Here is a 26,807-nt window from a genome sequence, read left to right as displayed (position 1 = left end):
ACTGAAAGAGGGCAGGGTTAGATGAGGTAAGAAGAAACTCTTGGCTGAGAGGGTGGGCAGGCCCTGGCACAGACTGCCCAGAGAAGCTGTGGCTGCCCCTGGATCCCTGGAAGTGTTCCAGGCCAGGTTGGATGGGGCTTGGAGCAACCTGGGGTAGTGGAAGGTGTCCCTGTCCTGTGGCAGGGGATTGGAACAAGATGAGCTTTAAGGTCCTTTCCAACACAAGCCATTCTATGATTCTCTGAAAATGTGTAGTTTTGCAGGATGGAGGCAACCAAGAGGGAGAAAAGACTGATAGAATGCAGAACTGGAGCTTGCCCACCTGGGAAATGTTCACTGAATTCTGTCCCTAATGTCTCTCACCTGCTAGAAACAAAACCCTTTGCTTAGTGCCAAGCCTCACATCACCCATCCCAGCAAAAGTCATCAAGGCTCCCAGGTACCTCAGAGGTTGGAGAGAACCAGCAGCTGATCCTTGTGGGGCTGGGTTAAACCCTCACATTGTCACCCATGCCCCCTTCCTGCCCCTCTGGCCAGGAGCAGTTCCTTGAAGCCCAGCCTGGTGTTTAGTTTGAAACCCCAGCCCTAGCAGGGATGCTGAAGTTACTTGGTGTCCTGGTTTAGGGCAAATTTGGAAGAGAATTTCCAAAGGGGGCCCCTCCAGTAACCAACCCCCACAGCCCCTCCCCACAACTGGTTCGGGAAGGATTCCTCAGAGAGAAGAGGAAAGAACCTGTTTATTTAACAGGCACAGCACCCCCCAGCACACAGAATGAACAATACCGGATGGCACCACTCTGGCAAAGATGACAAATTCAGAAAGTCTCTCTTGGGGGGGTTGGTCACTCTGTTCTCAGTCCCTCCGGAGCTGGGGCAGCTGCTGCAGGCCACAAGGTGCAAACTCTCGGTGTTTCCCAGGTCCCAGTCCGGAGCAGGTTCAAAATGGTCAGAAAAAGGAAAGGAGAAACAGTCCAGGAAGAAATTTGGACAGTTTAGCTAAACTAGCTAATGAGCAAAGCAAGCAGAAGCGAAGCAAGCAAGAGTGAGAGAGAGCAAAGCGAAAAGCAAGAGCAGAAAAAGCAAAAGCTGCAGTCTCTGTGTCCCGCCAGGCTGATAAGAAAACCAAAACAAAACTTTCCCTCTCCAGAGCCAGTCTTAAAGGTACAGAACATAATATCCAACATTAACAGAACACATGAATGGGGATACAAGCATCATAACGTCACCCTAGGACACTTGGGTATCCCTGAGAATGTTCTGCCCTGTCTTTTGCCTCCAAGCACAGCAATCTACAGCAGGATCAGATAACAGCTCAGCTGCCAGAGTTTAGAGCAAAGGAGAGAAATTTGCTCCTGATCCCTTCGGGCTGCCAGTGGAATGTGCAGGGTAGCACATACACAGCACACATGTGCACTGGCACAGACATGCCCAGCTGAACGCCTCCTCTCCAATTTTTTCCTAAAGACCAAATGTTTGACCCAAAGGACAAATTTCAACTTCTGACTTGGAGACCATCCTCACTCAGTCCCTTCAGGATGGCTCCCAGCATCATTCCAAACCACTGACTTGCTCCTGATGTCCTGTTTGGAAATTGTCCCAAGACATCTCTGCTTGGATGCCTCCACCTAATTCTGAGTCTACACCTGTGAGTAGTTCTGTCATTTTTTGTGCACAGTTTTGGAGGCCTGTCTCCAAACCACCATGCTCAGGCACACAGAAGGGGAAATTGCTTTAAGCTAAAAGGAACGTTGATTTAGATTAGATACAAGAAGTATTTTGCAGTGTGTGTGGTAAAACCCTGGTACAGGTTGCTCAGAGAGGTGGTGGAAGTCCCATGTGTGGAAACATTCAAGGCCAGGGCTTGGAGCAACCTGATCTAATTAAAGATGTCCCTGCTCACAGTAGGAGGTTGGACTAGATGACCTTCTGACCCAAACCTAGGATTCCATGATCTTCCACTGAGACCATCCCAGTGGCCTGCAGTGGTGTGGCTGTGTCCCTCCCCAGAACATCCCAGGCATGATGATTCCACACTACCAGCCCTGCACTTCTTGCTGTTAACATTAGTGGGGACATCCCAAGGCTGAGGTGGGGAGCAGTGCTGGGGCTGCTCAGAGACATCCTCCCTTTAACATAGCCCAGTAACTCGTGCTTGCAGCAGCTGCTCCCACTCCAAACACAGCCATAATTGTTATTACTGGGCTGTCCTGCTTGGGGCCATAGAGAGCAAGATCCTCCTTTTATCATCATCCATGCCATTCCTGTCTTGGCATCTGCAGTAGATGTCCGTCTGTCAGCAGGGCCATCGGGGCACAAGGTCGGGTCACTGTCTGACACTCACAGTTGCTTGGGATGTGGAGCGGGAGCATCTGTGTGCTGTGGCTTGGTGTGGGGGTGGGATGGGGTCTGTCACGGCAGTGATGGGGGGACACAGTGACCCCTCTGCTCTGCTCTGCTCTGCATTAACAGCGCAGCTCCGGGGCCTGTGTGTGCTGGGCTGGGGCAGCAGTCACGAACCATCGCTCCCTGATGGCAACAGCTCATTTCCATTTAGATAGAGGAATTTCAATCTCAGTTTGCCAGCGCTTCACCACGGTGCGACTCAAGACCCCAATTTCCTGTTTTCTCCCCATGCAACCCCAGATGCTCTCTGGGCTCGGGGGCTGCAGCGCGTTCGGGGGAGCTGCGCGGGGCCCGGGGCACAGCTGGGGTGAGAACGGGGGTTCAGTGTGGCCGCGGCTCCGCACGGCGTCTCCGCACCCCGAACTGCCGCACGGCCCCTGGCGCGCTCAGCGGCCCCGCTGGGCCCGGCCTGCTCGGGAGCGGAGGCGCCCGCGGGGAGGCCCCAGGGGCGAGCGCGGAGGGCGGCGGGGCGGATACGGGACACTGCACAGCGGACACCGCAGAGCGGACACCGCACACCCTCACCCCTCATACAGCGCCCACCCTGACCCCTCGCACACCGCACACCCTCACCCCTCATACAGCGCCCACCCTCACCCCTCATACAGCGCCCACCCTGACCCCTCGCACACCGCACACCCTCACCCCTCGCACACCGCCCACCCTCACTCCTCACCCCTCAGACCGTCCCTCCGCGGGCGCTGCAGCCGGGGTCGCGGCGGGAGCGCCACCTGCCGGCCGCGCCAGGAGCAGCAGGGCTGGGCCGGCGGGGGCGGGGCTGACCAGTGTGGGGGCGTGGCTTGGCCTGAGGAGGCCGGGCCGGGGGCGTGGCCGTGCAGCCATGTCGGAGGGGCCGGCGGGAATGGCGGCACCGGCGGCGATGGCGGAGACGCGGCTGCGGCGGAAGCAGCTGCTGAGCGCGGAGGAGGCGGAGCTGTTCGAACTGGCGCAGGCGGCGGGCAGCGGGCTGGACCCGGAGGTGTTCCGGTGAGCGGTGGGGGCGCCCCCGCGGGAGACGCCGGTGAGGCCGGAGCCCGCTCTGACGGGCGCTGCCGGTGTCCCCCCGCAGGGTGCTGCTGGACCTGCTGCGCATGAACGTGGCGCCCCTCGCCGTGTTCCAGGTGCTGAAGTCGATGTGCGCCGGGCAGCGGCTCCCGCCGGCAGCCGAGAGCGGCCCCGCCGCGCCTGCGCCGATTCCCGCCGACAGCCGAGGTACGCGGCGGGCGGGGGCGGAGCGGGGCGGGCGGGGCCCTTCCCCGGGCAGTTCCCGGGCGGAGCCCCCCGAGCACGGCCGGAGCCCGCCGGCCCCCGGGCCCGCGCTGCGGCCGCTGCGGCCCGGAGCGCGCCTGGCGCTGCCCCGTGCCCGGGCCGCCGCGGGAAGGGGCCCGCGGGCCGCTCGGCCGAGCCCGGGGGGCGGCTCCGCCCGAGGGGCCCGCTCCGTGTGAGCCCGGGGGGCGGCTCCGCCCGAGGGGCCCGCTCCGGGTGAGCCCCGGTCCGGCTCCGCCCGAGGGCCCCGCTCCGGGTGAGCCCCGGTCCGAGCCCGTTTGTCTTAATGTTCGTGGGCAGCCAGGGGCTGGGGAGAGGCTGCAGTACTTGTGCTACGTTTTGTAGCCTCCTGGCTCTGCTCGCCAAGCCCTTAGCAGAAAAAAAGCCACTTTAATCTACGGTATTATTCAGTGTTGCTTTGTTTGTATATAACTTAAAAAAAGATAAAGTTTCCGGGCCACGAGGAATTCCTGGAAAGGAAGGAAAGCTGTGTTGCTTCCTTTATCCCCATGTGCGTGGTGGCTTCTAACACTCATCCAGCGGTTTCCATCCTCTAGAGATGGTATTTGTGTGGGAAGATGAAGTAGAATGCTGTCAGCTAAAGCAGTTACTGCTTTTTTATGCATTTTATCTCTTCTTAATAGTCTAATGTCCATGGACAGTAACAACCATAGCCCTAAACTTGTGCCATATGTGTATATATATATATAAATACAATTTTATTTTATTCCTAACCAGTTCTAATAAAATTTTTATTTACTCCCTGAAGTGACTTTTGGCTCGCCAACTCAGTGGATTACTTCCAAAAGGTTTAAACATAAGTAACTAAAATAAGTCTGCTGTCACTAAGCCTGGATTCACAGTGGAAAAGTTAATTTCTCTTGTGGTGTTGTTTGTGGTAAATATTTCTGGTATTAGTTTGGCTTTCAGTGGCCAGTTTGGCCAATTGCTGCCTTATTTCCCAAGATTAAAATATGTCCTTGGTGCAAGTTAATGCACTGGAATTGCTGAAACAGGAAGATTGTGCCCACCAAGGCACAGTTTTGCTGCAGATGTGGTCAAACGTTAAATGCTAAGCTTGGATTTGCCCTCTTTACAAAGCTGTTGCTTGCTAATAGTGATGAAGAGGCACCTGGGCCTCCTCTTCCTTTTCACATTCATCCCTGACCAAATTGCAATGGGCAGCACTTCTATACCCTTGTCAGAAGGCTTGGTCTTCCCAGCTGTGTCAGGTTTTTGGTTTTTCTGTAACTTGTGTTAAATTAGAGCCCTAACTCACTTTGAATGAAAGCTTCTGTCTTTAGTTTCTGCCAGCCCAGGTGACTTTGCTGTCACACAGCATCTGCTGACATCAGCTAACTCCTTTGTGAATAAAATTGTCACTGAAGAGCTAATGCTCAGAAAATGCTTTAGGCAGAATTTAAGCTCAGCAGGGGCTTAGCACAACTTTAGTCCTGTGTTTTCATTTCTCTGAGTATAAGTAGTGCTGCTAAGATCCTGTTTATATGAAGGATGTACTTTGTCCAGTCCTCCTTGTAGGGATCACAGAATCGAGGAATGGTTTGGGTCAGAAGGGACCTTAAAGCTCATCTTGTTCCACTCCCTGCCGCGGTCAGGGACACCTTCACTATCCCAGGTTGCTCCTGGACACTTGGACACTTGCAGGGATGGGGCAGCCACAGCTGCTCTGGGCACCCTCTGCCAGGGCCTCACAACCCTCCTAGAGAAGAATTTCTTTCCAATACCTGATCTAAACTTACCATCCTCAACTTGAAAAAGAATCACTTCTCTTTCACTGAGCTTTCTGATTGTGGGCACAGTCCAAGTGCATCCTTCAGGAGTTGGGTAAGTGTCACTGGGGTGTCTGGGGGTGGCCTCTGGGCTGGATCTGTTCTGCAGGACTGTTGGGTTTGCCTTGCCTTGCCTCCTTTCCCCTTGGGAGCTGCTGTAAGGAGGGGGAACCTAAGTGCTGCCTGCTGTTGGCTCTGCAATCTCTTGTTGGAAGGTACTGCTTCCATTTAAGAAGAGGATGCTGCAGCTTCTATGCAGGACCAGGCATTTGCTAGGGGAGATGCCTCTTCTGCATTGCTAGGTACTTGTTTGTGTGGTTGCAGCCCAAGCTCTGTGCTTGTGACAAGAGCAGCAATTGTCCTGTGCCAGCTTCTCCAGCTGCTTGGTGCCTTTCAGCTCAGCCCTGCACTCCCTCCCCTGTCAGGAGGCAGACAAGTGGCTCAGGGAATCCTGGTCCCACCCAAGCCTGCTCTGCTCCCGGCCCGGGCACAATGTATCAGCAATGAGATCTGGCTGAGGCTTCCCAGCAGCACATCATGGTGCAGGAGGCTTTAAAAAACAGCTAAAATAAAGCTGATGCAGCAGTTCTGATCAGCACTATTGGTGGTGAGGGATGCCCTGTAGTTATTTCAGCTTTTGTGCTGATGAAGCATCAGGGAGTCTGAAATCAGTAGCTCAGTATTTTCCCACAGAGCACAGCCATGGCCTTCTGTGCTGGCTGGTAACTGAATCCGTGACAGCTGCCTGCAAATTGCTCTGTGTGGGTATTGCAGCATCCATCTGGCATATTGAGCTGGATGCAGCTTCATTCAAGCTGCATTTGAAATGGTCCCTCAGCATTTCATTTGGGAGGGAAAGTGCTGGATTGAAATAGAAGGAATTTCCCAGGTGTGCTTTCTGTGTGTGTGAGGGGCAGGGTTAAGGACAGTGATGAGTTTGGCCTAGACTAGACATATGTGTAATTAAGTTACCCATTTTCTCACATATTTCTGTGCTTTCTGTTTCCATCAGCCAACCCTCAAGTCCCTGCTGGTTCCCTGCAGTTTTCTACCTCTCTATACATATGCATATATCAGTGCCCTGCTCTTTTTTTGGGCTGATGAATAGTCTTTGATGCTTCTCTCACTCTTTGCACTCCAACCTCTTTTTTCACATTCCCCATTTCCCCAGAGAGTGCCTTACCATAAAATTACTTCCCGAAGCTTTGCCCCAGCTAATTTCTCTTCTGAATGTGTTGTTAACATGAACTTGCTTTTCAAAACCTGTCTCCTTTGTGGGGCTGTCACTTGGTGTGTGGATTTTATGGCTTCAAGGCACAGGAAGAAAGGAGTTGTGCGTAGCAGGGGTCAGAATGCTCTCCTGCCCAGGGAAACTCTCACAAACTCCAGTGCCTGTTGGAAAAAACACTGAGCCCATCACCAGCCATGGGCTCTCTCAGAGGTTCTCATGGTGAGTTTTTATGGTCTGTGTGGAAAGACATGCTATGGACAGTCACAAGTTCTTTTCTGCCCCTGCATTTTTAACTGCTTAATTCCTGTGTAAATACTTGAACGCAGTCAAGGCCCTCAGAATTGTAAGTGTTGCTGTTCAGTTGTTTCATAAATATTCCTCAATGTATAACACAGCTTGTTGCTAACTTTGGCCTTCTTGTGTGTTCTGCTTGCCATCTTTGTGGTTTTTTATCCTTCCCTGTTTATTCCTTTTTCTCACTTGTTTCTTTCCCTTTGTGCAGCCTGTCTTTAGCTGTGAGCAGCCTTTTGGAGTGGTGACTGTCAGCACTCTTGGGTGCTGCTGGCCGTGCCAGCTGCTTTGCATTGCTCTTCCACTCAGCCTTGAGTTATCAGGGTTCAACCTGATGTGGGATTTGTGGTGTGGACTTCTGTATTAAGGAGATAAGGATAATGCTGACAAGGAGAATTCTGTGTAAGGCTCTAATATGGCAGAGGGAATCCTCTTGGATATGCAAAGGATTTATCTTACGTTTATTTAATCTGGGGTTTATACATAATACAGTGAATTTTCCTGTGGGTTATACTGGCTATTATGCTTTAATTGTAAATGAAATATCCCCATGGGGTCTGAGTGGTGGTGATGTGTGCCTTGCACCTGAAAATATTCCCAGACACTTTGTGGTCTGCATGTCTTCTCTGAACAAAGATCTGTAGAATGACCTACTGGTGACTTATATAGGACTAATTAAAGGACTTCTAGAATCCTCATCATGGTTTTCTTACTTAGTTGCTCTTGCTCGGGTTTTTTCCAGCACTCCATCAATACCATTCCAATGATTGGATTTCCTGCAGTCACTGAGGAGCAGTTAGGTTCCCTTCTGGATCTTACCCTGCAACTCTCACTCCCCCCAGCTTTTCTTGCCATAAACAATAGACTTTAAACCTTTTGATGAAAGGCCTTGATTCATGTTTTTTCTAATGATGGACATGGTAAATGCATGCGACAAGTTCTGTGCACACAGCATTCCTGATGTGAAGTTGTTGCTGTTCCTCTCCCTTCTCCCAGGCTCACATTCCAAAATGAATAATTTTTCTGTATTGTAGGCAACCAACTAGCTTCAATTTATAGACCTCTGTTATCTTCTGGTACAGAAATTATCATTCTGTCAGTTGTTTTAGAACTGACAATTTCTCAGATGTACTGTGCTTTCTGGGATGGCTGAAATTGCCTTGGTTAAAAGTTCCTGTACCTTTCCCCTCCCAGGAGGTGTTAATAAATGTTGAACTTCTCAAAATACAGGTGATGGATAGTGAAGTAGTCTTTTCTACTTCAACAGAAACAGCAGACAAACAGCTTTTATTTGTTCTTCCTTATCCCAGGAATAAATTGCAAAAAATCTAGGCTGGAATACTCACAACCTGCTGTGGCTCTAGTCCCAGAAGAATGGGTGGCCATGGGGGTCTCTCCCCTGACACTCTTTTCCTGCAGGAGGTTTGCAGGGTTACCTGAGGCTCTGAGCTTTCCTCTCTGCTGGACATGGAGCTAAATGCTGCACTGCCAGAATTTTTTCAATATGTTTTTTCAGGCTGATTATCAAGCTTTTTTTTTTTCCCCTCTTTTTCATGCTCTGCAAGGCAAAACCTGACAGAAGAAAAAGGATTTAGAGGAATACTGTAAATGCCAGATTTGTCATGTGGTTTTGCTGCACAGTAATGTGATACAAGTTTGAATTATAACTGAGTGACAATTCATTCTTTCCCCCCACCCTACCAAAGAAACACTCAAAAAATCAGACTCCACAGAGCTCTCAGAGAAAAGTGAGGGACTCTGCCTGGGTGTAACATGGGAGGGTGAGTGAATGGCTTCTGTGGGTGCCTAGCATCTGTCCAGTGTCAAACCATGACAGTCAGCAAGGAAAATATCAGTGAAATCCTTTTGTTCCTCTGTAGTACTTGAAGTACAGAGAGTTTATGTTCATTGACCTGCTTTTGTGCTTTGTGGTAATTGAATCTGTTATCTCTGATAGTGTAACTGAGAGAAGCACAAACCATGTCTGTCCCTGCACACTTCAGATCTGTCCTTGTCTGGTATATGGGTCTGCACATGCTGCTTCCAGAAATATTCTGGGTATTTATGCAGTTTAACTGGTTTGTTTTACTGTGATTCAAGGCTAGGGGGATGCAGGGCATGTGCTTTGAGCCCAGCTTGTCTTCAGCCCAATGACTCCTTCTCCCCAAGCTGTTTTGGTGAGAACATCGAGGGCCCCTCTCCAGGAGTGCTTTAGGAGGGTACCAGTGAGGGTGTGCACACAGCTGGAGTTGTAGGTGGGTTCAGGACCTGCCCTCTCAGCAGACAGATGCATGGGAGAAGGGGAGGACACTGGGGACATGTCCAGGATTGCTAAAAGCATCATGGTGAATAATGCTTTTATTCCTCCTGCCACTTTTCTCTCAAATACTCTGAGATCACATCTTACCTTTGTGCACTGTGTTTGTTTTCATCAACAGCACTTGCTTTAGTGAAGCTGCTTAAGGTGCCTGAGCTACAGCACAGCTGGCAAGGCTGACCTGGGATGGTGGCTGCTGGCACAAAACTGCCCTGCTTGACAAGAACAGAGTTTATCAAGAGCACCTGACTTGGCTGGGATAAGTGAATGGATTTTTGTGCCACCCAAATTTTATGAATTAATAATGGCCACCTGCTCCTACTTGGAAGTTCTTAGGTTGTCTTGCTAGTGCATCAAGATGTTAACTGGTAGTATTGATGTGAGTCCTGTCCCCAGACAGCTGCTCCAAGGAGGCAGGATGGTCGGGTGAGTAACTGTGGACTGTCTACAGCACAGATGACCCAAGATCATGTCCATGGAGACTCTAAAATGTAGAGTAGCTGGTGATACTGTGCAGGTTGCACTGTGAATGGTTGCCAAAATGTCACTCTTCATTTTAATTGCATGCATGTAATTACAGCCCACTGTAATCCTGGTTTGGTTCCTCATTTTATGACACTCTGTGGAGGTTGCCATCTTTAGTAAATGCTGTACATCATGTTCCTTTTATTCTCTTTCCTAAAGTGAGTCCTACTTCTCACCTGAGAGAGTGGCAGGGAAAGTCAGTGTCCCTCATTCCCTCAGCAGCAGTGAGTCTGTCACTCTCTCCCCTAGCAGATCCTGTTGCCCCTTGCCTCAGTTTCTACCTTTGTCCCCACCGCTGCTCCCTGCTCCCACTCTGTCTCTTAGAGCTCAGTTGTGCCTCCAGGAGGGGAACTCTCACCTCCTGAGCTCTGTAAGACAATCTGGAAGGCCTGTGTAGAAATCTGAGTTCCTGAGAACCCCAAGAGATGATAGGAAATCCAGATTTGCTCATTGAGTGACAAAAGTGATATGGAGAGAGGTGTGTGTGATCTGATGATGTGGCAGCAGTCTCAGACACCAGTGGACACTGGCACATCCTTTCACTTATCCCAGCTCGAGGTGCTGGAAACTCTTGGTGCTCCAGCAGTGCTGTTTGCTGTGCTGCTGTTCCTGTGTGCAGTGACTGGAATAAAGTGGCTGGTTACTTTGGAGATTAAACCTCATGAAAATTAAAAATGCTTCTACTGTAACTTCTTTGGGATTAGTGGCACCGATACCTGTTGGGCTGAATTCACCAATTTGCTTTCTGCACTGGATGCTGAAGATGTTTGTGAGATTAATGGAATTTTGCCTCCTGCATGGTTCCTGAGGGAATGCTTGTGGCTAGCTGCTGTGTGGTGATGCTTGGGCTGGGATGTGGAAGCTCATGGATGTTTCTGTTTATTCAGGGAGGAATAAAAGCAGCTCTGCTGTCGGTGGCTCACAGATTCTGGCCGAGAGGAGCAGCCGGGAAGGATCTGCCCAGAGGATGCCCCGGCAGCCGAGCGCCAGCCGCGGGCAGAAGGCAGGAGCCTCTGGGAAGAGCAGCGGGGGAGGCAACAGTGCCTAAAAAAGGCCTTAGAACACATGGATTTCAGTGCTTGACAATGATTGTAAATTGTGCTTCTTAAAGCTGCTTGTGTTGTATGTATTAAACTAAACCCATGATTTGTAATACAGAAAACAGAGCTGTTGGTTCTTATTTCCAAAACTTCCTTTGGCCACATTGACTGCTTGGAAATCTTCCTGCATTTGGCTTTTCCTATTTCCCCATCTGCCTCTTTACAGCATTCCAGCACCTCTGTCTGAAACCAGATTGATCTCTCCCAAACATAATCCCAGGTTCTGTCCTCCCAGTGGTGCTGATGTGATTATTCATTTACAAAGCATTACAGCCCCCTTTGCCTCAGGAGCCAGGTCAAAGGGGGAGGTTGGGCCAGATAAGAGAGGGAACAGCTCCATCACTTAGGGCAAGACACATACAAGTACCTAAAACAGGTGAGTGGGTTTCTTGGAGCTCAGGTGTTACCAGGCATGGTTCCAGAGGGTTTCTAGGCAGTAGGGTGCCTCCTAATGGCTCTGGGAGCTCAGGGGCTGCCGATGAATTCCATGTCCCTAATAAGGAGAAAGTGCCTCCATTCTATGGGAGTTAGATGGTGATTGCTAAACTCAAGATCTCCCTCTCACAGGCCTGCTTCAACGGGTGCTAAAATGAGATTTGCAAGGTCTGGGTTTCTCCTACTCGGATCAAATAACAAAGTGCAGCTGCTCCCCTTGGTAACACTGAGGTGGTGGAGTTCAGAGGCCTGAGGGGAGGTAGCCATGCACAAGTTGTGGTCACAATGCTGGGCATCAGGAGAGCAGACTTTGGCCTCTCCTGCTTGATACGGTCCCATGGGATCAAGCCCTGCAGGGAAGTGGCACCCAAGGAAGAGGGTTGATATTCTAGAATATCAGTGCTCAAGAGTGGTCCCACCTGAGAACTCAGAGCTGCATCCCATGCCTGAGCTCCAACTACAGCCCTGACATCCCTTCCTGGGGCCACTTCCCTGGCCCCTGTCACCCCCCTCCCCATGTTGAACCCCTCTCATGCCCTCAGCCGTGTTCTCTCCAGGCTCTGCAGGGCTGGAAATGCTGCTGGGACCTGCAGGGTGTTGGGGCTTGGCTGGGGTGCAGCACCTCGGGGCAGGGGCTGCCTTCTGTGCCACTTCAGCTCAATATCCTGGGGACTGTAGGTCCCCTGAGGTTGCCAGGGACACTGGAAGGGACAGGGCAGGATGTGGGGTGTTTGAGGGGTGCTAGGGTCAGCCAGGGCTGCAGGGAACCCTCCTACCATGAGACAGCATTAGGTTAGGTGGTTAAGAGCTCATCTCCTGGAATGAAGATAAGCGGGGGAGGTGGAGTAGCCCTGGAAACATCCACCATGCCAGGGATTCCCTGTCCTGCTGCTCCCAGGGCTCTTGTGGGGTTCAGAGGTGGCCAGAGGGTGAATGGGGCCACTGCAGGTCACAGCTGGTCCCTTGCTAGGGCCAAAGTCACAGTGTGGGATACAAAGAAAGACCAATTTCAGATTGTGACTTAGAGGACATTCAGGGGAGGAGTGAAAAGTGGGGAAAAAGAGGGACCAAGGTGGTTGTGGAGAGCCATAAATGTGGAAAAATAGAGGCATAAGGATATGATGGCCTGGGTGGCATCTAATGCCCATCTGCCAGTGTGGGATTACAGACAGCCTGTGCCTCCTGGGGTTACACACTGAGCCTTGCTGGTGGCTGGAAGTGGGGGACATGGACATTTGTCACTCTTAGGGTGCTTAGGGCAGGACACTGACTGAGGCATTTCCTGTGCAAACCTGGTTTTTGACAATTATTCATTGTTTAAATGGGCAACATTGACTGTAGCATTGCCAAGGAGGCTTATAAAATCCACAGATAATTTTATGAGATTTGCTTTATAAAGCAGTTAAAGCAGATAAGCAAATCAAACTAATTAAGGCTATGTCAATATTTGCACAGAGATGTGTTATGTCAAGTGGAATTTGTACTACCTGAGTGACTTCAGAATTCTCAGGATTTTAAAAGGATAACACAGAATGTGCAAACACTCACCCAATAAACTGAGGGCTCTCAATCTCACAGAGTGACCTTGGGCAGCATCCTGACACAAGGAGGGAGACCCCAAGAGTCCTTCTCTCAGGACAACTGACTCCACTGCCCTGCCTGCCCACCAAGGCTCCATCTGTGCCCCAGCTGATCCTTACCTGTCATCAGATGGCCACAATAAACCTTGCTGGCCGAGGTCTGACCTTCAGCCCCTCCACGGCAGCAGCAGGTGCAATGGTTGGTGCTGCACACCTGAATCCAGCCCTGGCACCGCTGAGGTCACGGCCAGGTCTGAGGGCTGCTGGAGATGATGCACCTGCCATGAGCACCCGGTGCAGTTTATCCTTAACTGCAATGAACACCTGCAAAAGGAGGAGTAGGGAAAACAGGGAGAACCTAGAAGCTCTCCCAGTGGACCATCCGCCAGGGCTGAGCAGCACAGGGAGGATCCCTGCTTTCCTACAGACTATTTCCCTGCACCATCATTGCCAAAATAGGGAGGGCCGGACGGGAAGGAAAAAAAAACCTGATACTCAGGAAAAAGCTAAGCTGGCCCGTACGGGGATCGAACCCGCGACCTTGGCGTTATTAGCACCACGCTCTAACCGACTGAGCTAACCGGCCGCTGCTGAGGGTCGCGCGCCGCCACCTGCTGGTCCGGCGATGGCTCTGCCTCCGGAAAACGGAACAAAAACAATTCTAGCAGAGGATGGTTTCGATCCATCGACCTCTGGGTTATGGGCCCAGCACGCTTCCGCTGCGCCACTCTGCTGTCTGTATTGCCGCTGTCTCACAAGTATATATTATCATCTATAATTCCACCCTGCCCTGCGATCTCGGCAGCATCAACAAGCCTGTGCAGGGTGACAGGAACACCCAAACGGGGGACAACGAATATAACACACTGTGATGCCCCACTTGCTGTTACAGCCTTCACCCCTCTCCGGGAAGCACAGGCTAAATCCCTGTGGCAGCCACTCTCTGGTCACAGAGAGCAGCAGGCACAACCTTACCAGGCATTGTCTTGGGGAAGGCTATGAGAAGATCAGAGAAAAGAATCAGAAACAATTCTTATCTTCACTTGCTGCACCTGTCGTTGTGAACGTGTGGAATGTGTTATGGAGATTTGTTTACCAAAGGGTGGTTTCTTGATTGGCCACTGGTGATGGTGTTTTACTTAAAGGGACCAGGTAGGTCAAACTGTATCAGACTGTCTGTAAGGGTGATGAGTTTCTTAATAAGTACAGTATGATAAAGTGATTGATCAGCCTTCTGGAATCGTGGAGTCAATGCTAATTATTACCACGTTGGGGATGTCCTGCTATGACAAGTCCCCACTGTGCTGCTGAAAGCAGAACAGAGACAAAGCCCATCTGGTATCTTCTGCTTTTTGGCTTGCCTGGTAGCAGCCACCATTCACCTGTGGTGTACAACCACCTGTCCATCAGATTTTAGGAAAACAGGCAAATGTTTTATGGGGAACATATAAAAAGCCAGGTGGGTGGATTTTTGCAGACATTTCTCACAAATTCAGGAGCATGGTTTCCCAATGTCAGTGGGAGATATAAATATTTGGAAAAAAACCTAGATGAGACCATAAAGCCTGGGACTGGGGCTGCTCAGCCCATCACACACCTTGTGTCTGCCTTGGACAGCACCACTGTGTTCACAGCAGCCCTGTGGCAGCAGGACTCAGGCACAACAAGTGCTGTCAGCACTGTGATGTGATTAATTCTGAGGAGAAGCTGAGGATGTCACCCATGTGCTAACCCTTGCTCGAGTTCTACATTTCTGTAAGTACAACTGGTTGTTCTAGTTTTTGCTCTTTTGTGAAAATAAAACAATGAACACCTGCAGTTCCTTTTCATATCGAGATGATTTTGGGGTTTTTTTTGCAATAGTTGTGAACCAGTGCTCCATCATCCTCCCCTGAGCCTCCAGGGCTCCTGGCCTCTGCTTTCTCTTCAGAGGATTGCTGCAGTGTGTGGGGCGTGTATGTGCACGCCTGGGTGTGGGTGGAAGTGTTTTGATTGGCCATACAGATACATTCCCTAAAGCATCTGGCTGGCAGTTTACAGGACAAATGTGCATAAGCTAATGAATAATTCTTCTTATTATTATTATTCAAATCTTCATGCTCTGCCTGAGCATGCAGAAATGCAGTTATGATAGCCAGAGCTGAATTGGAATTGCATCTGGTCAGGGATGTCAAAGAGAGCAAGGAGGGTTTCTGTGAGTACCCATGTGACAAAAGGTACACACAACCCATTGGTGAATGAGCTGGGAACTTGCTGAGGCAGGACATGGAAGAGGTTGATACACTGAATGACTCTTTTGCCTTGGTCTTCACTTGCAAACCAGGCTTCAGGAATCCCAGGCCCAAGAGATCAGAGGGGCTCTGGGGTAAGGATGGGGCATCCTTGGTGAAAAAAGATCAGGTCAGGGAATAACAGGCATATGTAACTTATAGATCAGAGAATTACAGAAGCTGGAATGGTTTGGGTTGGAAGGGACCTTAAACTATCCAGTTCCAATCCCCCTGTCCATGAACCTGCCCATGAACCCATGAGTGCTGACAGCACAGGCTGATGTCGTTGTCAGGCCTTTTTCAATATTTTGAATGATCATGGTGACTGGGAGAGATGCCTGAGGACTAAAACAAGGCAAAAGACTCCTGTCTTTGGAAAGGGTAAGAGGCCCCAGAGAGCTACAGGCTGGTCAGCCTCACCTTGGTCCCTAGGAAAGTGAGGGAGTACCTAAGTTGCAAGCAGCCCCAATAAGAACAGCAGCCCTACCTATGGGTTGGTGCCATAGGGTGTCTGAGACAGCAGTCATGATTGCTAACCAGGTCATTCCAAATGAAATTCCCACATGTACCACAGTTTGTATTCAAGAAAGAGTCCTACATATGAAATTACTGTGTGTTATGAACACAGACATTGTGTGTACCAGCATCCCCTCTGAAGGGGAATGACAAAGCATCTGTCATTTGTCAAAGCTGGAGATTTCCAGAGATGGAAAAGGTGGAGGATGGAGAGCAATGTTACACCAAGACATTTTATAAAGAACAGGCCTCCTCCCACTATTCCCCCAAATTGCAGAACTGGCCTCATGCAGTGCAGTTCATGCCTAGGTCCCCACCTGGGCACTGTCAGTCTTCATCATCACCGTGCCACAGCAGCATGCTTCTCTTGTCAGGTGCAACCAGCTGCAGCAGCAGCCCTAAAATCCCTCTCAACCTGTACCAACAGAGCCATCTCAGCAGGAAAAATAAACTGCTGAATGCAGAGTGTTCTCCTAGGTCCCAAGAGCTGATGCTGGATAAACCTTTCTCATCACCCTCATCTGAATCCCTGGAAAGGGTAGTGGGGGGTGAGAAGAAACCTGTCCATCAAACAGGGTGCGTCATGGCAGGAAATAAAGGAGCAGGCTAGAAGCTGCGTTGGTTATCCAGGGTTACGGAGGCACCACCAAGCTCGTGGCCTCTGTGCTTCCATTCGGGAATTCGGGGGAAGGTGAAAGAACAAAATTTGACTTGCGTTGGCCGGGAATCGAACCCGGGTCAACTGCTTGGAAGGCAGCTATGCTCACCACTATACCACCAACGCATCTGTGAGAGAAAGCACTGCCTGCTCCTCCAGGTCACATTCTGCCAGCTCCAGGTGCACACCGGCTCCTTCTGTTGTTCTGTGCGCTGCTAGAGGCTGCCACAGAGACGGGTGTTTCTGTGGGTGAGATATTGGCTGCAAAACTCAAGCTGGGCTAGACACTGACTAGGGAAAATCAGCACCAGGGGGTGCCCAGGCTTGGAGCAGGAGCCTGGACAGATCAGGATTGAGCTGCAGGCCCAGACTGCACAGACCTATGGGGTGTGTCTAGGAGAGATGGATCTGCGTGTCCAGCACCAATCTCCAGCCCTGAGCAGCCAGAGAAGAAGAAAAGGATCAGATCAGACAGTCTGCCTTGTTTATGTGGGTGCTGGTGGTGCTTTAGGGCATGCTGGTGACAGCATCACTCCCCACACACATTGGGCCAGTGGAGGTGCATTTGTGGGCCCATGCCTGAGTAAGCACAGCCAACTGCTCACCCAGTTGCTCACTCCTGCTCCACCTTCTGTGAATGAGAAGCATAGAAAAAAAGATGAGAATTCTTCCAGGACAAAAGAAACCCTGGGACATGGCTTTGCAAATACTATTGTTGGCAAAGTAGACTCAGCTTGGGGAAATTAATGTTTGGCACATTGAGAAAGGTTCACATAGTGAGTAACAAGAAAACCCCAAACAAACATTAAATACAACCTTTCCTTGCTCTTACCCAGGATCAGCTTGTCTGCTTCACCCAACATTCTTGTAACCAAAGCAGCATGGCGTTCTGAATTGTCTCTCTGCTCTTCCTGACCCTTCTTTCTTTCCTGCTCTCTCTGCCTGGCATTGTCTACCCTCTCTGCATTATCTTTTCATGGAGGCCCCAAACTGCTGATAGCTCAGAAGTCTGCCATGGAGATGGAACCATCTGTGTGCAGCACATGGCAGCCCCTTCCCTGTTCCCACAGAGACCAGCCTGAGGCATTCCATGTCACCTCCAGTCCCAACACCCAGTCCCCACTAGCCAGTACAGTGTCCCTTGGCAATACCTGCTTGGCCCTGATCCTGGATCACCCTATAAATGATCACAGCAGCAAACAGATTAGGAAAAAGAATGGTTCAAAGTTTTGGAGTCAAGCACACACTGGGAAGCTGGAGACTGAGCTGCAGGGAATTGAGGAAGAGCTGTGTGCTCATGATACACAGGGCCTTGTGAAGAAAGCTGTGCCTGCTGCTCCAGGGTATCTGGGGCAGAGAGTAGAGGATGCCATCCTGGAGCAGAGCCATTCCCAAAGGAAGCCATGATCCTGTGGCAGGCCAGTACCAGAGCAGGATCCTGGCAGGACCTGTGGAAGCCTGGAGAGAGGAGCTCGCCTGGAGAGAGGAGCTCGCCTGGAGCGGGTTCCTGCTAGGATTAATGGGCATGTGGATTCCCACCAGGGTCTCCCTGGTCCCAAAAGGCCCCACAGTGTCACTAGGGCCCTGGGTTCCATCAGGTTCCATAGCATCCCAGTGCTCCCCAGGCTTCTGTCAGGTTCCATGGCTTTCCCACAGTCTCCAGGGTTCCCTGAGTTTCTGTGGTGTCACAGTGCCACAGCATCACAAGGGTCTCCTGTGTCCCATGGGGTCACAACACCCCTTGAAAAAGGTTCATGGATTCTGTGCAGTCCCACTGTGTCACAATGGTCCCTCCCTTCCCCAAGTCCCCCCAGTGTCCCAGTGGTCCCTTGGCTGCAGAAGGGGGTGCCTGGGATCTCCTGCCCCCCCAGCAGCTGGAGGAGAAGCAGCAGGGACAGCGTGCAGACAGTGCCATGGCCCCTTCTGTGCCCATGCCTGGCCCTGTGCCTGCCACAGCCGTGGTGTGTAACACCTGCTCCAAGCCCTTGGGTGTGCAGGTGACACTGATGTCCTGGCTGCTCCTGGGGTGATCCCTGGGGAGAGGCCAGCAGGGATTCATTACCCACGTGCTGCAGCTCCCTGTGCCAGTGACACTGAGCCCCACTGCAAAGCCAGCCCTCTCTGGGAAACAGCCAGGGCCATGCCACCCCCCGAGCTCTCTGCAAAGCTCAGCTTTGGCAGCCTCAAAGCCCAGGGCTAGGCAGTTTGCCCCTCACATTTCTGTCTAGAACTGACCCAGAAATGTCTGATTTGTACCTGTGAGAGGGAAGGTGCATAGTCCCAGCACGTTGTGTGCACTTTAGAGGCTGCTAGGAAAAGAGGGTAATTTAGTAAAGCCTTTTGTCCTGACACTTTCTTCTCTTGCAGATACAGAGGCTTCAATTAGGCAACAATGAAGGTGTTTGAAAGTGATTGCGTTGTGAAAATCAGGTTTCAGAGGGAAGAGGGAAGGTCAGCAAATGCTTTGTCTCCTGGCACGTTTCTCAGTCTGAACTGCAGCTGGAAATGCTTCACTCTAGTGATGGACCCTCCCACCTTGGGAGAATGTGATGATGCTATATATATAGTTGAGAAAGCAAGTGCAGATCACTATTGTGTTTTGTTTAACTTAGAGACTGCAAAGGGAAGAAGAAGCTAGCACTGGCTTTTTGTTGTTGGATGTTTCCTTTGGGAATACCTGCTGGATGTTTGGAAGGGGTTTGTGATGTGCAAGAGTGAGAGGGTAAGATGGTACATGGAGTTTGAGGGAAAGGACACACCTCCACAGGGCTGGATGCAGTTCAGTGGGTGGGAGTTACATGTTCAGCAGCTGATCACACAAGAAAACATTCATAAAGAAAGATGCTGTGCTGGAATTGTCTTTTCTTTTGTAACCTATAAGCTGTGCACAGCTAAGGATGAAACAATTCCTCTTCCTTCACTGGTACATGCAGGATCACACTCTGTCAGTCACCAAGAGCCAGGATGGCAGAACTCCTCCACAAACTGGTCCTACACAAATGGAGCTGGGCCAGAAAAGCGTTTGGCTTTTTCCTGGGCACTGTCAGCGCTCATGAAAACAACCACACGATGGTGATGTCGACTTGCAAAAGAAGGAAATGCACAGAGCCCAGCTCGAAACCGCCCCGAGGGCAGAGCCAAGCGACAAACGTCTCTCAAATCATCCACATCAGGACAAAAAGGTTTCACTGATCTTCCACTTCGAAGTGTAAACCCTTCTCTGCACCACATTTAAAAGACAACACAAACTCCTTTGCCCTAACAAATCTTTTCACTCTCACAGAGTCTGGCCACAAGCTTGAAAACATCTGTCAAAACCAGAGCTCACAAAGAAGTCAGCTGAGAAAGCTCTTGCTGCCTACAGCTTCAGCTGCACCATCAAACTACCGGCACACATCCTGGTATCAGCACTTCCCTTCTCAGCTCTGGGTACCATCTTAAGCCTTCACTCTCAGAGGCAGGATGCAAATGGAGCAGCACCAGACGCTGCTCACACACTAAAACTACCAGGACAAAAAGCTCATCAGTTTGGCATTTCCATTCCCACTTGACAGCTCAGCAGCTCCAACCTAGAGAGCTGCCTATTGGGAAAGGCCTTTATACTCAGTGAGAGTACCAGTGTGTGCATCAGAACTTGCTTTCTTTGCCAAAGAGAGGAAATACAAGCTCATCTCCAAAGAAATGGCATCCCCTCTCCCAAAATACAAAACACCTGGGGACTGACCCCACACAAAAGGTGACAGAACACCATCAGCTGCACACCAAGCCTCAGCATAGCTGCTCACCTTGTTTGAAAGAAGTGTGGAGGAGAATTTCAAGAAGGCCACCTCTGAGATGTGGATGCCACATGCCAAATTGAATCTATCAGGAGATCACCTTCCAAAGCTGGATACCAACTCCATCACTGTACAAACTGAGGGAAGTGCTTCCACACCAAATATGCCAGCACAGAAAGTGGTTACTATTGAATTAGCAGGCAGCCTCCACAAGGGGAGAGAATTGATGCATCTGACTCCACCTTAAAAGAAGGCTAATTAATTACCTCATTATACTCTTAATCTATACTATATTCCACTCTATTACATTACATCTAAACTGAATCTGCTATGCACTCAACTCTGCACACACTGCACAGAATCTCATGACTGTGCACACAGTCCTGACACACACACACACACACACACACACACACACACACACACACACATCCCATCACTGTGGGTAATCAATCTCCATATTGCATTCTACTGTGGCACAAACAGGCACAGCAAATGATAACAATTGTGTTTTCTTTCTCTGAGGTTCAGAGAATGTGAAACCCAGAAATATTCTTGGGAATAATTGTGTCTTGCTTTTCTCTGTGAAGAGAAATGTGGCTACAGGTTACCTCCCTTGACCTGCACTAGGCAGCTTCTTATCTGCACCTCCAACAGGGGGATATGTGTTTTTCCTTCCCATGAAAACACATTCTCATTCAGGAACTAACCAAGCAAAGGTTTCATTCCACTTCCAGTAATGCAAGGCCCAACATTTGCTCCTACACAGAGGGGGCCAGTGCACAGCCAAAGCCAGGGAGGGGTCCTGGAATAAGGGATGATGATCCTGAGATACCTCAAAGAATCCCTTGGGAGAATGTTGAGGTAGTTTGGCAGAGGTAATTAAGGGCAATCCATGCCCAGGAGGTTGGGCATTACTGGATTTGTGGTCAACATGCCCATCACAGGTTACCTCCAAACTGGTCAGGGATATGTTGTGTAAGGTATATTGGACTGGTTTTCTTTCTGCTATCACAGCTTCAGGGAAATCAGTTAGGAATCAGGATATATAATCCTCTAATTAGAGAAAAGCAGTCAATTGATGCAGGCCTGGCTGGAAGGAGCAGCCAAAAGTGGGGAAAAGATGAATGGCCACCTGAGCAAATTATACAACACCATGGACCAGCCACATGGAGTCCTAATGAATTAATATCAGGTGCCAGAGGACTCATTTATAATTTAAAGCAGATAATTAGGTTACCAGCTGTCTTTGAAATAATAACCAACCAATCAGCTACAGCCCTTGACCATTTTGCTGACCATCCACTAGGATGAGGAATGCAATATTTCAACATCATATAGTAGTAGATTATCTATCAGCAGAAGAAGGGGAAGTGTGTGGCAAATTAAATGCCTCAAAGTGCCATTTGCAAATAGATGACAATGGAAAAGTGCTAAAACAAATAGCAAAGGGAATAAGAAAGTTAGCTCATGTACCAGTCCAAACATGGAAAGGATGGAAATGGGACATGTTTTTGTGGTGGGTTAAAGGAATGGGGTTTTTTTCCTCTTATGTGCTGTAGCAACTCATATTTTTACCATGCATGATCCCTTGCTTAGTGCAACTTATTATGTGATCCAAGGGATGCAGGTAGTAGCCATGCCTACAGATCCAGAAATGGCTACAAAAGGACAGAAAATGGTGTCACTGCAAAACCATAAAGGCCCCAGGAACAGAAAGTTAAAAGTCAATGATAAATAGGGTTTGTAAAGACAATTACTGAGGAAAATTAGAAGAGGAGAGATTGAAAGGAATGAGAAGGAGGTGTCTTTCCAAACAAACTGTGGGCCTGATGGAAGATAAGGCCTGATACAGAGAGGTGAAAGAAGCAATGGGGGAACCATCAATTCCATAGGAATTCCACTAATTGACAGACAGTGTTACTCAAGACTGTGCAAAATCTCTGGATTTAGAGAAAAAGAACAGAGACACAAGGAAGAAGAAAAATGAGGTGAGGGCAGGGTATACTTTAGAAGGGGGTTTTAGGTATTAGGCATTTCTGGGAGACTGTACCTCCCAAGTACCTCAGCCAGTGGGGAAAGAGAGAGGGGAAATGTGGCCAGGAAATTAGGACTAAAAGGAGGCTGTGTCCCATAAAAATGATGAAAGACCCCATGGGGAATGCCCCATGACCTCTTCACATCACTGATTCACATTAGTTGCAGATACTTAAAGACTCTCAAACAATTCTACATTTAAAATGTGTATTTTTTGTCAAGTCTGGTGGCATTGTCAGATCAGTAAAACATGTAATTGAACTGAAAGTTGATGACAATTTAAAAGATCAGATCTTTAAAATTTTGGACATTCTCATGAATATATTACTTTGATTAACTCCAAACATCTATATTGCACAGTCTCAGGAAAAAAACCCCAATAGTTTCAAAAAAAAAAAAACAAAAAAAAACCTCAGAAGACCAGTAGTTTTCTTTTGAAAACACAACCATCAACTGTTACTAAAAATCATATGTCAGATGGTTTCTGATTCTAGAGAAGTGAAATGGCACCATCTAGTGACTCACACATGAGAAAGCCAGAAAAGCTGTCACTTCTTTTACTTCCTCTCAACACCATACAGTCAAGTTTGGAAACAGTACCAAAAGTAAATGTAAAAATAAGCATGAATGCCAGAACACCTACTATAGAACAAGGACTTGAAAGTTAAGTGTTATACTCAAGGATTATTTTTCTACCAAACTAGGTACCCGTTGTCTTTAGTATGCTGAAACATTTTGGAGGCACATACAATATAAATTTAATAGTTACATACTACTGACCTAAGGAATGCTTGGGTCAATAGTATCTTCCCAGGAATAACAAATGGTTTTTAAGCAATGGCAACAGTAGCTCACAAAAGAGGCTTCTATCAGTTAGTAACACACACCGATGTCAAAACTTATGAAAAAAAATTGAGCCACTTTGGATGCATCTCATTTTTCACTGATAAATTCAAATAGCAGCCCCTTCTCTCCTCATATTTGCACAGGCACCACGATCCTGTGCATTTATGGTCACTGGTTCACTTTTCCAGCAGATTGCCTAAAGGCTGCTGGCACAGAACATTTCTACACTACTTTTACAGAACTAAACTTTAACTGCTTCTGTACAGATTGCATAGGTCTTATAAATTATCCCAGGAATTCATCCACTAGAAAAATATAGACAAAAGAAAAATATTTATTAAGTTTTATATTATTATTCCTCTATGATTTTGTTGAAGGGGTATATTGAACAAAATCTTAGTAACCTTTTTCTCAAGTCGAGGTCATGTGCCCTCTGCAGGACTGTCGAGGGCTTTTCCTGTAGGAATTGCTACACAAAAACTGAAAGAGCGAAAGAGGTGGCGCAGATAATTTTCACCAGTTTCCTCTTTTGTTCTTTGCTTTCCATGTGTATTTAATAAATAACAAAGAACAGCTCTCCAGGAAACCACACCACTCTAAATTCTTAGGGTGTCTTACCCTAAAAAGCGGGCCACGTTGAAATGATAGCCTCAGAGATAAATAAAATATAAACTTCGTTTTAAATTCTCTTTCTTTCCAAAAGGTGGCCCACCCTATGAGAGAAAGTTCAAGGGTTAACTAATAAATTTTTAAATGAACGATTCCTAAGTTCTCTATTATCGCGGAGGAGAGGCCGGGGCGGGCGGGAGGCGCCTTCGCCATCTCGGAGCCGTCCCCATCCTCATCCCCATCCCGGGCCTCCCCTCCGCGGAGAGTCCGTGCGGCCCCCGTGCCCCCTGCTCCGACCGGGGCCGCCGCCCTCCCGCCCTGCCTGCCCCGGGGGCCGCCGGCACCGACCGCAGCCACACCCGCCCCACGGAGCCGGGGGCGCGGCCGGCCCGGGGACTGCGCTGGCTCCCTCCGCGGGGCGGGAAGGGCACCTCACCGCCGGTCCCCTCACGGGATGGGCAGGGCGGCCTCACCGCCGGTCCCCTCACGGGATGGGCAGTGCGGCCTCACCGCCGGTCCCCTCACGGGATGGGCAGGGCGGCCTCACCGGCGGTTCCCTCACGGGATGGGCAGGGCGGCCTCACCGGCGGTCTCCTCACCCGGATGGACAGGGGGGGCTTCACCACCGGTTCCCTCACGGGATGGGCACGGGGCCTCACCGTCGATCCCCTCACCGAGACAGGCCGTGAGGCGGGCTGGGGTCTCGCCGCTGATCCCCTCACCGGGATAGGCAGGGGGGTCTCGCCGCTGATCCCCTCAGCGAGGCGGGCCGGGGTCTCGCCGCTCCTACGCGGGAGACAAGGAAGGGAAAGGGCTCCGGCCCAGCCTCGTGCAGCGCTGGGCTTGTCCCTGCCCTCCCTTGAAGCAAACGAAGGCCGAGTAACGCGACCCTGTCTGCCTAAACAGCAGAACTCCATTAATTAATCAAGACCTGGTTTTAAAGGCCGGTCCCTCCTCACGGCTGGCACAAGGAGTTGCTCAGCCATTTCCTAATTTCATGTACATCTACCAGAACTGTTCTGGAAAACTACATATAAACAGTACATAAGACACGTGTGGTTGCCTTTTGCCTGTGTTTTATTGGTTCAGAGCACAAGTGTGAGGGTTACAAAGTCATTGCAGTTTGCGTGAGGAAGCTCAGAAGAAGCATTCGGCAGCATTAAGACAGGGACGGGAGTTGTTCAGCCTTGTTGAAGAAATTCTGCCCTTCATCTACAATACAGACCAGAGCTAGTTAGTTCCTATGTTGCCTGGAGGGGGAAAAAAGAAAAAAAAAAAAGAAAAAGTAAGTAAAAATAGCAGTACAGATTTGCAAACAATATAAATTAAACATTCACCTTTTCTTAAAAAAAATAAGATAATTTGCACTTCACTTGCAGTGAGTTGGGTAAGTGGAGTCTGCCCTTTTCCACTGCAAACAGAAATACGTCTGTGGGTGAGGCAGCACGGAAAGAGAGGATGCAGCAGAGAAGGGCGCCAGCCCTGGGCCCTGGCACTGTCCCAAAGGAAGCATCTCAGGAGCATCGTCCCCTCAAAGGTGTTAAACCACGGCAGAAAGGTCAGTGAGCACAATGGCAGCATTTCCCTGAGAAACCAAATCCTGTGTGGAAGCCAGTCCAGGGATGTGAGAGGCCAGTGCCACCAGCAGGCCCTGGCACACAGAGCTGTGTGTGTCACCCATGCCTCTGGACGGGCGGCAGAGGCAGGAAAGGTCCCAACTGCAGCGAGGCACCTCAGCCACCTGCTCAAGGAAGCTATTTAAGATTAACTAGGGTGAAATTCTCAAGACTTAGTGGATGTTCACAGAGTTCTTGGTCACTCTGGAGGCAGTACAGTGTATTCAGTAGTCCAGTTTAAGTTATACCCACTTTCCATAATTCATTAAACCTGTTAATTCCTCAGATGGGGAAAATGCTCATATCCTGCTCAGAACTTACAACTTTATTTCACAAATTGAACTAAGAATAAGTACCAGCTGTGTGCTCAGAACTCATGCAGCTTTCCTTCACACCAGCAGCTTCTTGCTGATGTGCTTTGCTGAAGCCAGTAAAAAATTTTTGAAGCAACTACAACACATACAACAGCACAACTTTTCAGTATGTTTGGCATTCCATGCCATGCCCTTTCTTTAAATCTCCAGATGGTGAGATAAAAGCTTCATTTATGTATCTCATCTCTTGAAGATCAGAATATTTCTAAAGAAAAATTATTATGAAATCTTATTATATTGATTACTTTGGTATAGTTCAAGAATTTTAAAGAGACACTGGTCAACCAAGTTGGAAAAAGAATAATTTATGAAAAAGGCAATTTACCACATTAGAAAAAGTGGATCCATTCTACATATGAACCAAAAACTAGCCTCTGCTCTACAAGTGGGCAGTATTTGTATCATAATTGCTAGTCTGCAACCAAAACTAGATCCAGACAGAAGCTGTAATAAATCACCATTTTTATGTAGTGTAGGTATGTCTGCTATTTCCTTTTAACAAATGCAGAATGCAAATGTACTTAAAATGTCACTGACCACTGTGAGGACTTAAGGACTGCTGAGCATCTAAACCCAATTCAGATCTAGGGGATATGTAAGATAATGCTTAAACACACAGAAAGCACACTTTAGAAGCTATCTGTCACCCCTGAGTTTCCCACTTATTTCTTAGCATGTCTCAACTATTAACTTGCTTTTGCCTTGAGTAGATAAAAACCTTTCTCTCCTTAGGTTTGCTCATTTCTGTACCACTTGTAAGCTACTTCCAAATCACAATAATTTGGAAGGCAGAAACTATTGCTAATATAACAGCTAACAAGTATTTGCCAAATCCCTCAATTTGGGACTTGTTCCTCAGTTGAAGGACACTGGACAAACAATATTTGCTATATTGATGCAGTATTGGTGCTCCAGGTTATTTCAGAGTCATACCTTTCAAATAATGCTGATTTAAAACAATAACCAAAACAAAGAGAATGTTAACAGCTAAAGTCAGTAGATAATTCTTAATGAAATTGGAAATTGTGTCTCATGTTACCTTTACAGGCATTGCTTAGAAGTCACTTTAAAAGGGCATTTCATGACACTAAATGTCTGGAAAAACTGTTTCCTAGGAAACTGAAGGTCATCCAACTAATATACTTAGATTTAAGCAATCACTACAGA

The 26,807-nt window shown here is 49.0% G+C and overlaps 1 protein-coding gene and 3 non-coding genes across 4 annotated transcripts; 1 reads left to right on the top strand and 3 right to left on the bottom strand.

Annotated features, from left to right (window-relative positions):
• The first annotated feature begins 3,228 nt into the window (after window positions 1-3,228).
• LOC118690778 (mitotic-spindle organizing protein 2B-like) lies at window positions 3,229-10,985 on the top strand. The gene is made up of 3 exons (XM_036389720.2): window positions 3,229-3,390; window positions 3,473-3,615; window positions 10,711-10,985. Exons 1-3 carry the CDS (start codon window positions 3,245-3,247, stop codon window positions 10,869-10,871), a joined length of 450 nt encoding a protein of 149 aa, XP_036245613.1. The 5' UTR covers window positions 3,229-3,244; the 3' UTR covers window positions 10,872-10,985.
• Window positions 10,986-13,450: 2,465 nt separating this feature from the next.
• On the bottom strand, window positions 13,451-13,524 carry TRNAI-AAU (transfer RNA isoleucine (anticodon AAU)). Its single transcript has one exon. It is a non-coding gene; the product is annotated as a tRNA-Ile (tRNA).
• A 76-nt stretch (window positions 13,525-13,600) lies between these two features.
• On the bottom strand, window positions 13,601-13,672 carry TRNAM-CAU (transfer RNA methionine (anticodon CAU)). The gene has a single exon. It is a non-coding gene; the product is annotated as a tRNA-Met (tRNA).
• Window positions 13,673-16,436: 2,764 nt separating this feature from the next.
• Window positions 16,437-16,508, bottom strand: TRNAG-UCC (transfer RNA glycine (anticodon UCC)). Its single transcript has one exon. It is a non-coding gene; the product is annotated as a tRNA-Gly (tRNA).
• Between the last annotated feature and the right edge of the window lie 10,299 nt (window positions 16,509-26,807).

This window comes from Molothrus ater, chromosome 13 (assembly GCF_012460135.2).
Source record: "Molothrus ater isolate BHLD 08-10-18 breed brown headed cowbird chromosome 13, BPBGC_Mater_1.1, whole genome shotgun sequence".
In the NCBI taxonomy this organism is placed as follows: domain Eukaryota; kingdom Metazoa; phylum Chordata; class Aves; order Passeriformes; family Icteridae; genus Molothrus; species Molothrus ater.
This window is presented reverse-complemented; position numbering and strand designations above follow the sequence as displayed.

What these genes read in the sequence shown, in the direction of transcription:
- LOC118690778 (XM_036389720.2), top strand. Translation starts at nt 3,245, where the DNA reads ATGTCGGAGGGGCCGGCGGGAATGGCGGCACCGGCGGCGATGGCGGAG. An exon ending in CTGGACCCGGAGGTGTTCCG is followed by an intron (nt 3,391 to 3,472) that starts GTGAGCGGTGGG and finishes GTCCCCCCGCAG; the next exon opens with GGTGCTGCTGGACCTGCTGC. An exon ending in GATTCCCGCCGACAGCCGAG is followed by an intron (nt 3,616 to 10,710) that starts GTACGCGGCGGG and finishes CTGTTTATTCAG; the next exon opens with GGAGGAATAAAAGCAGCTCT.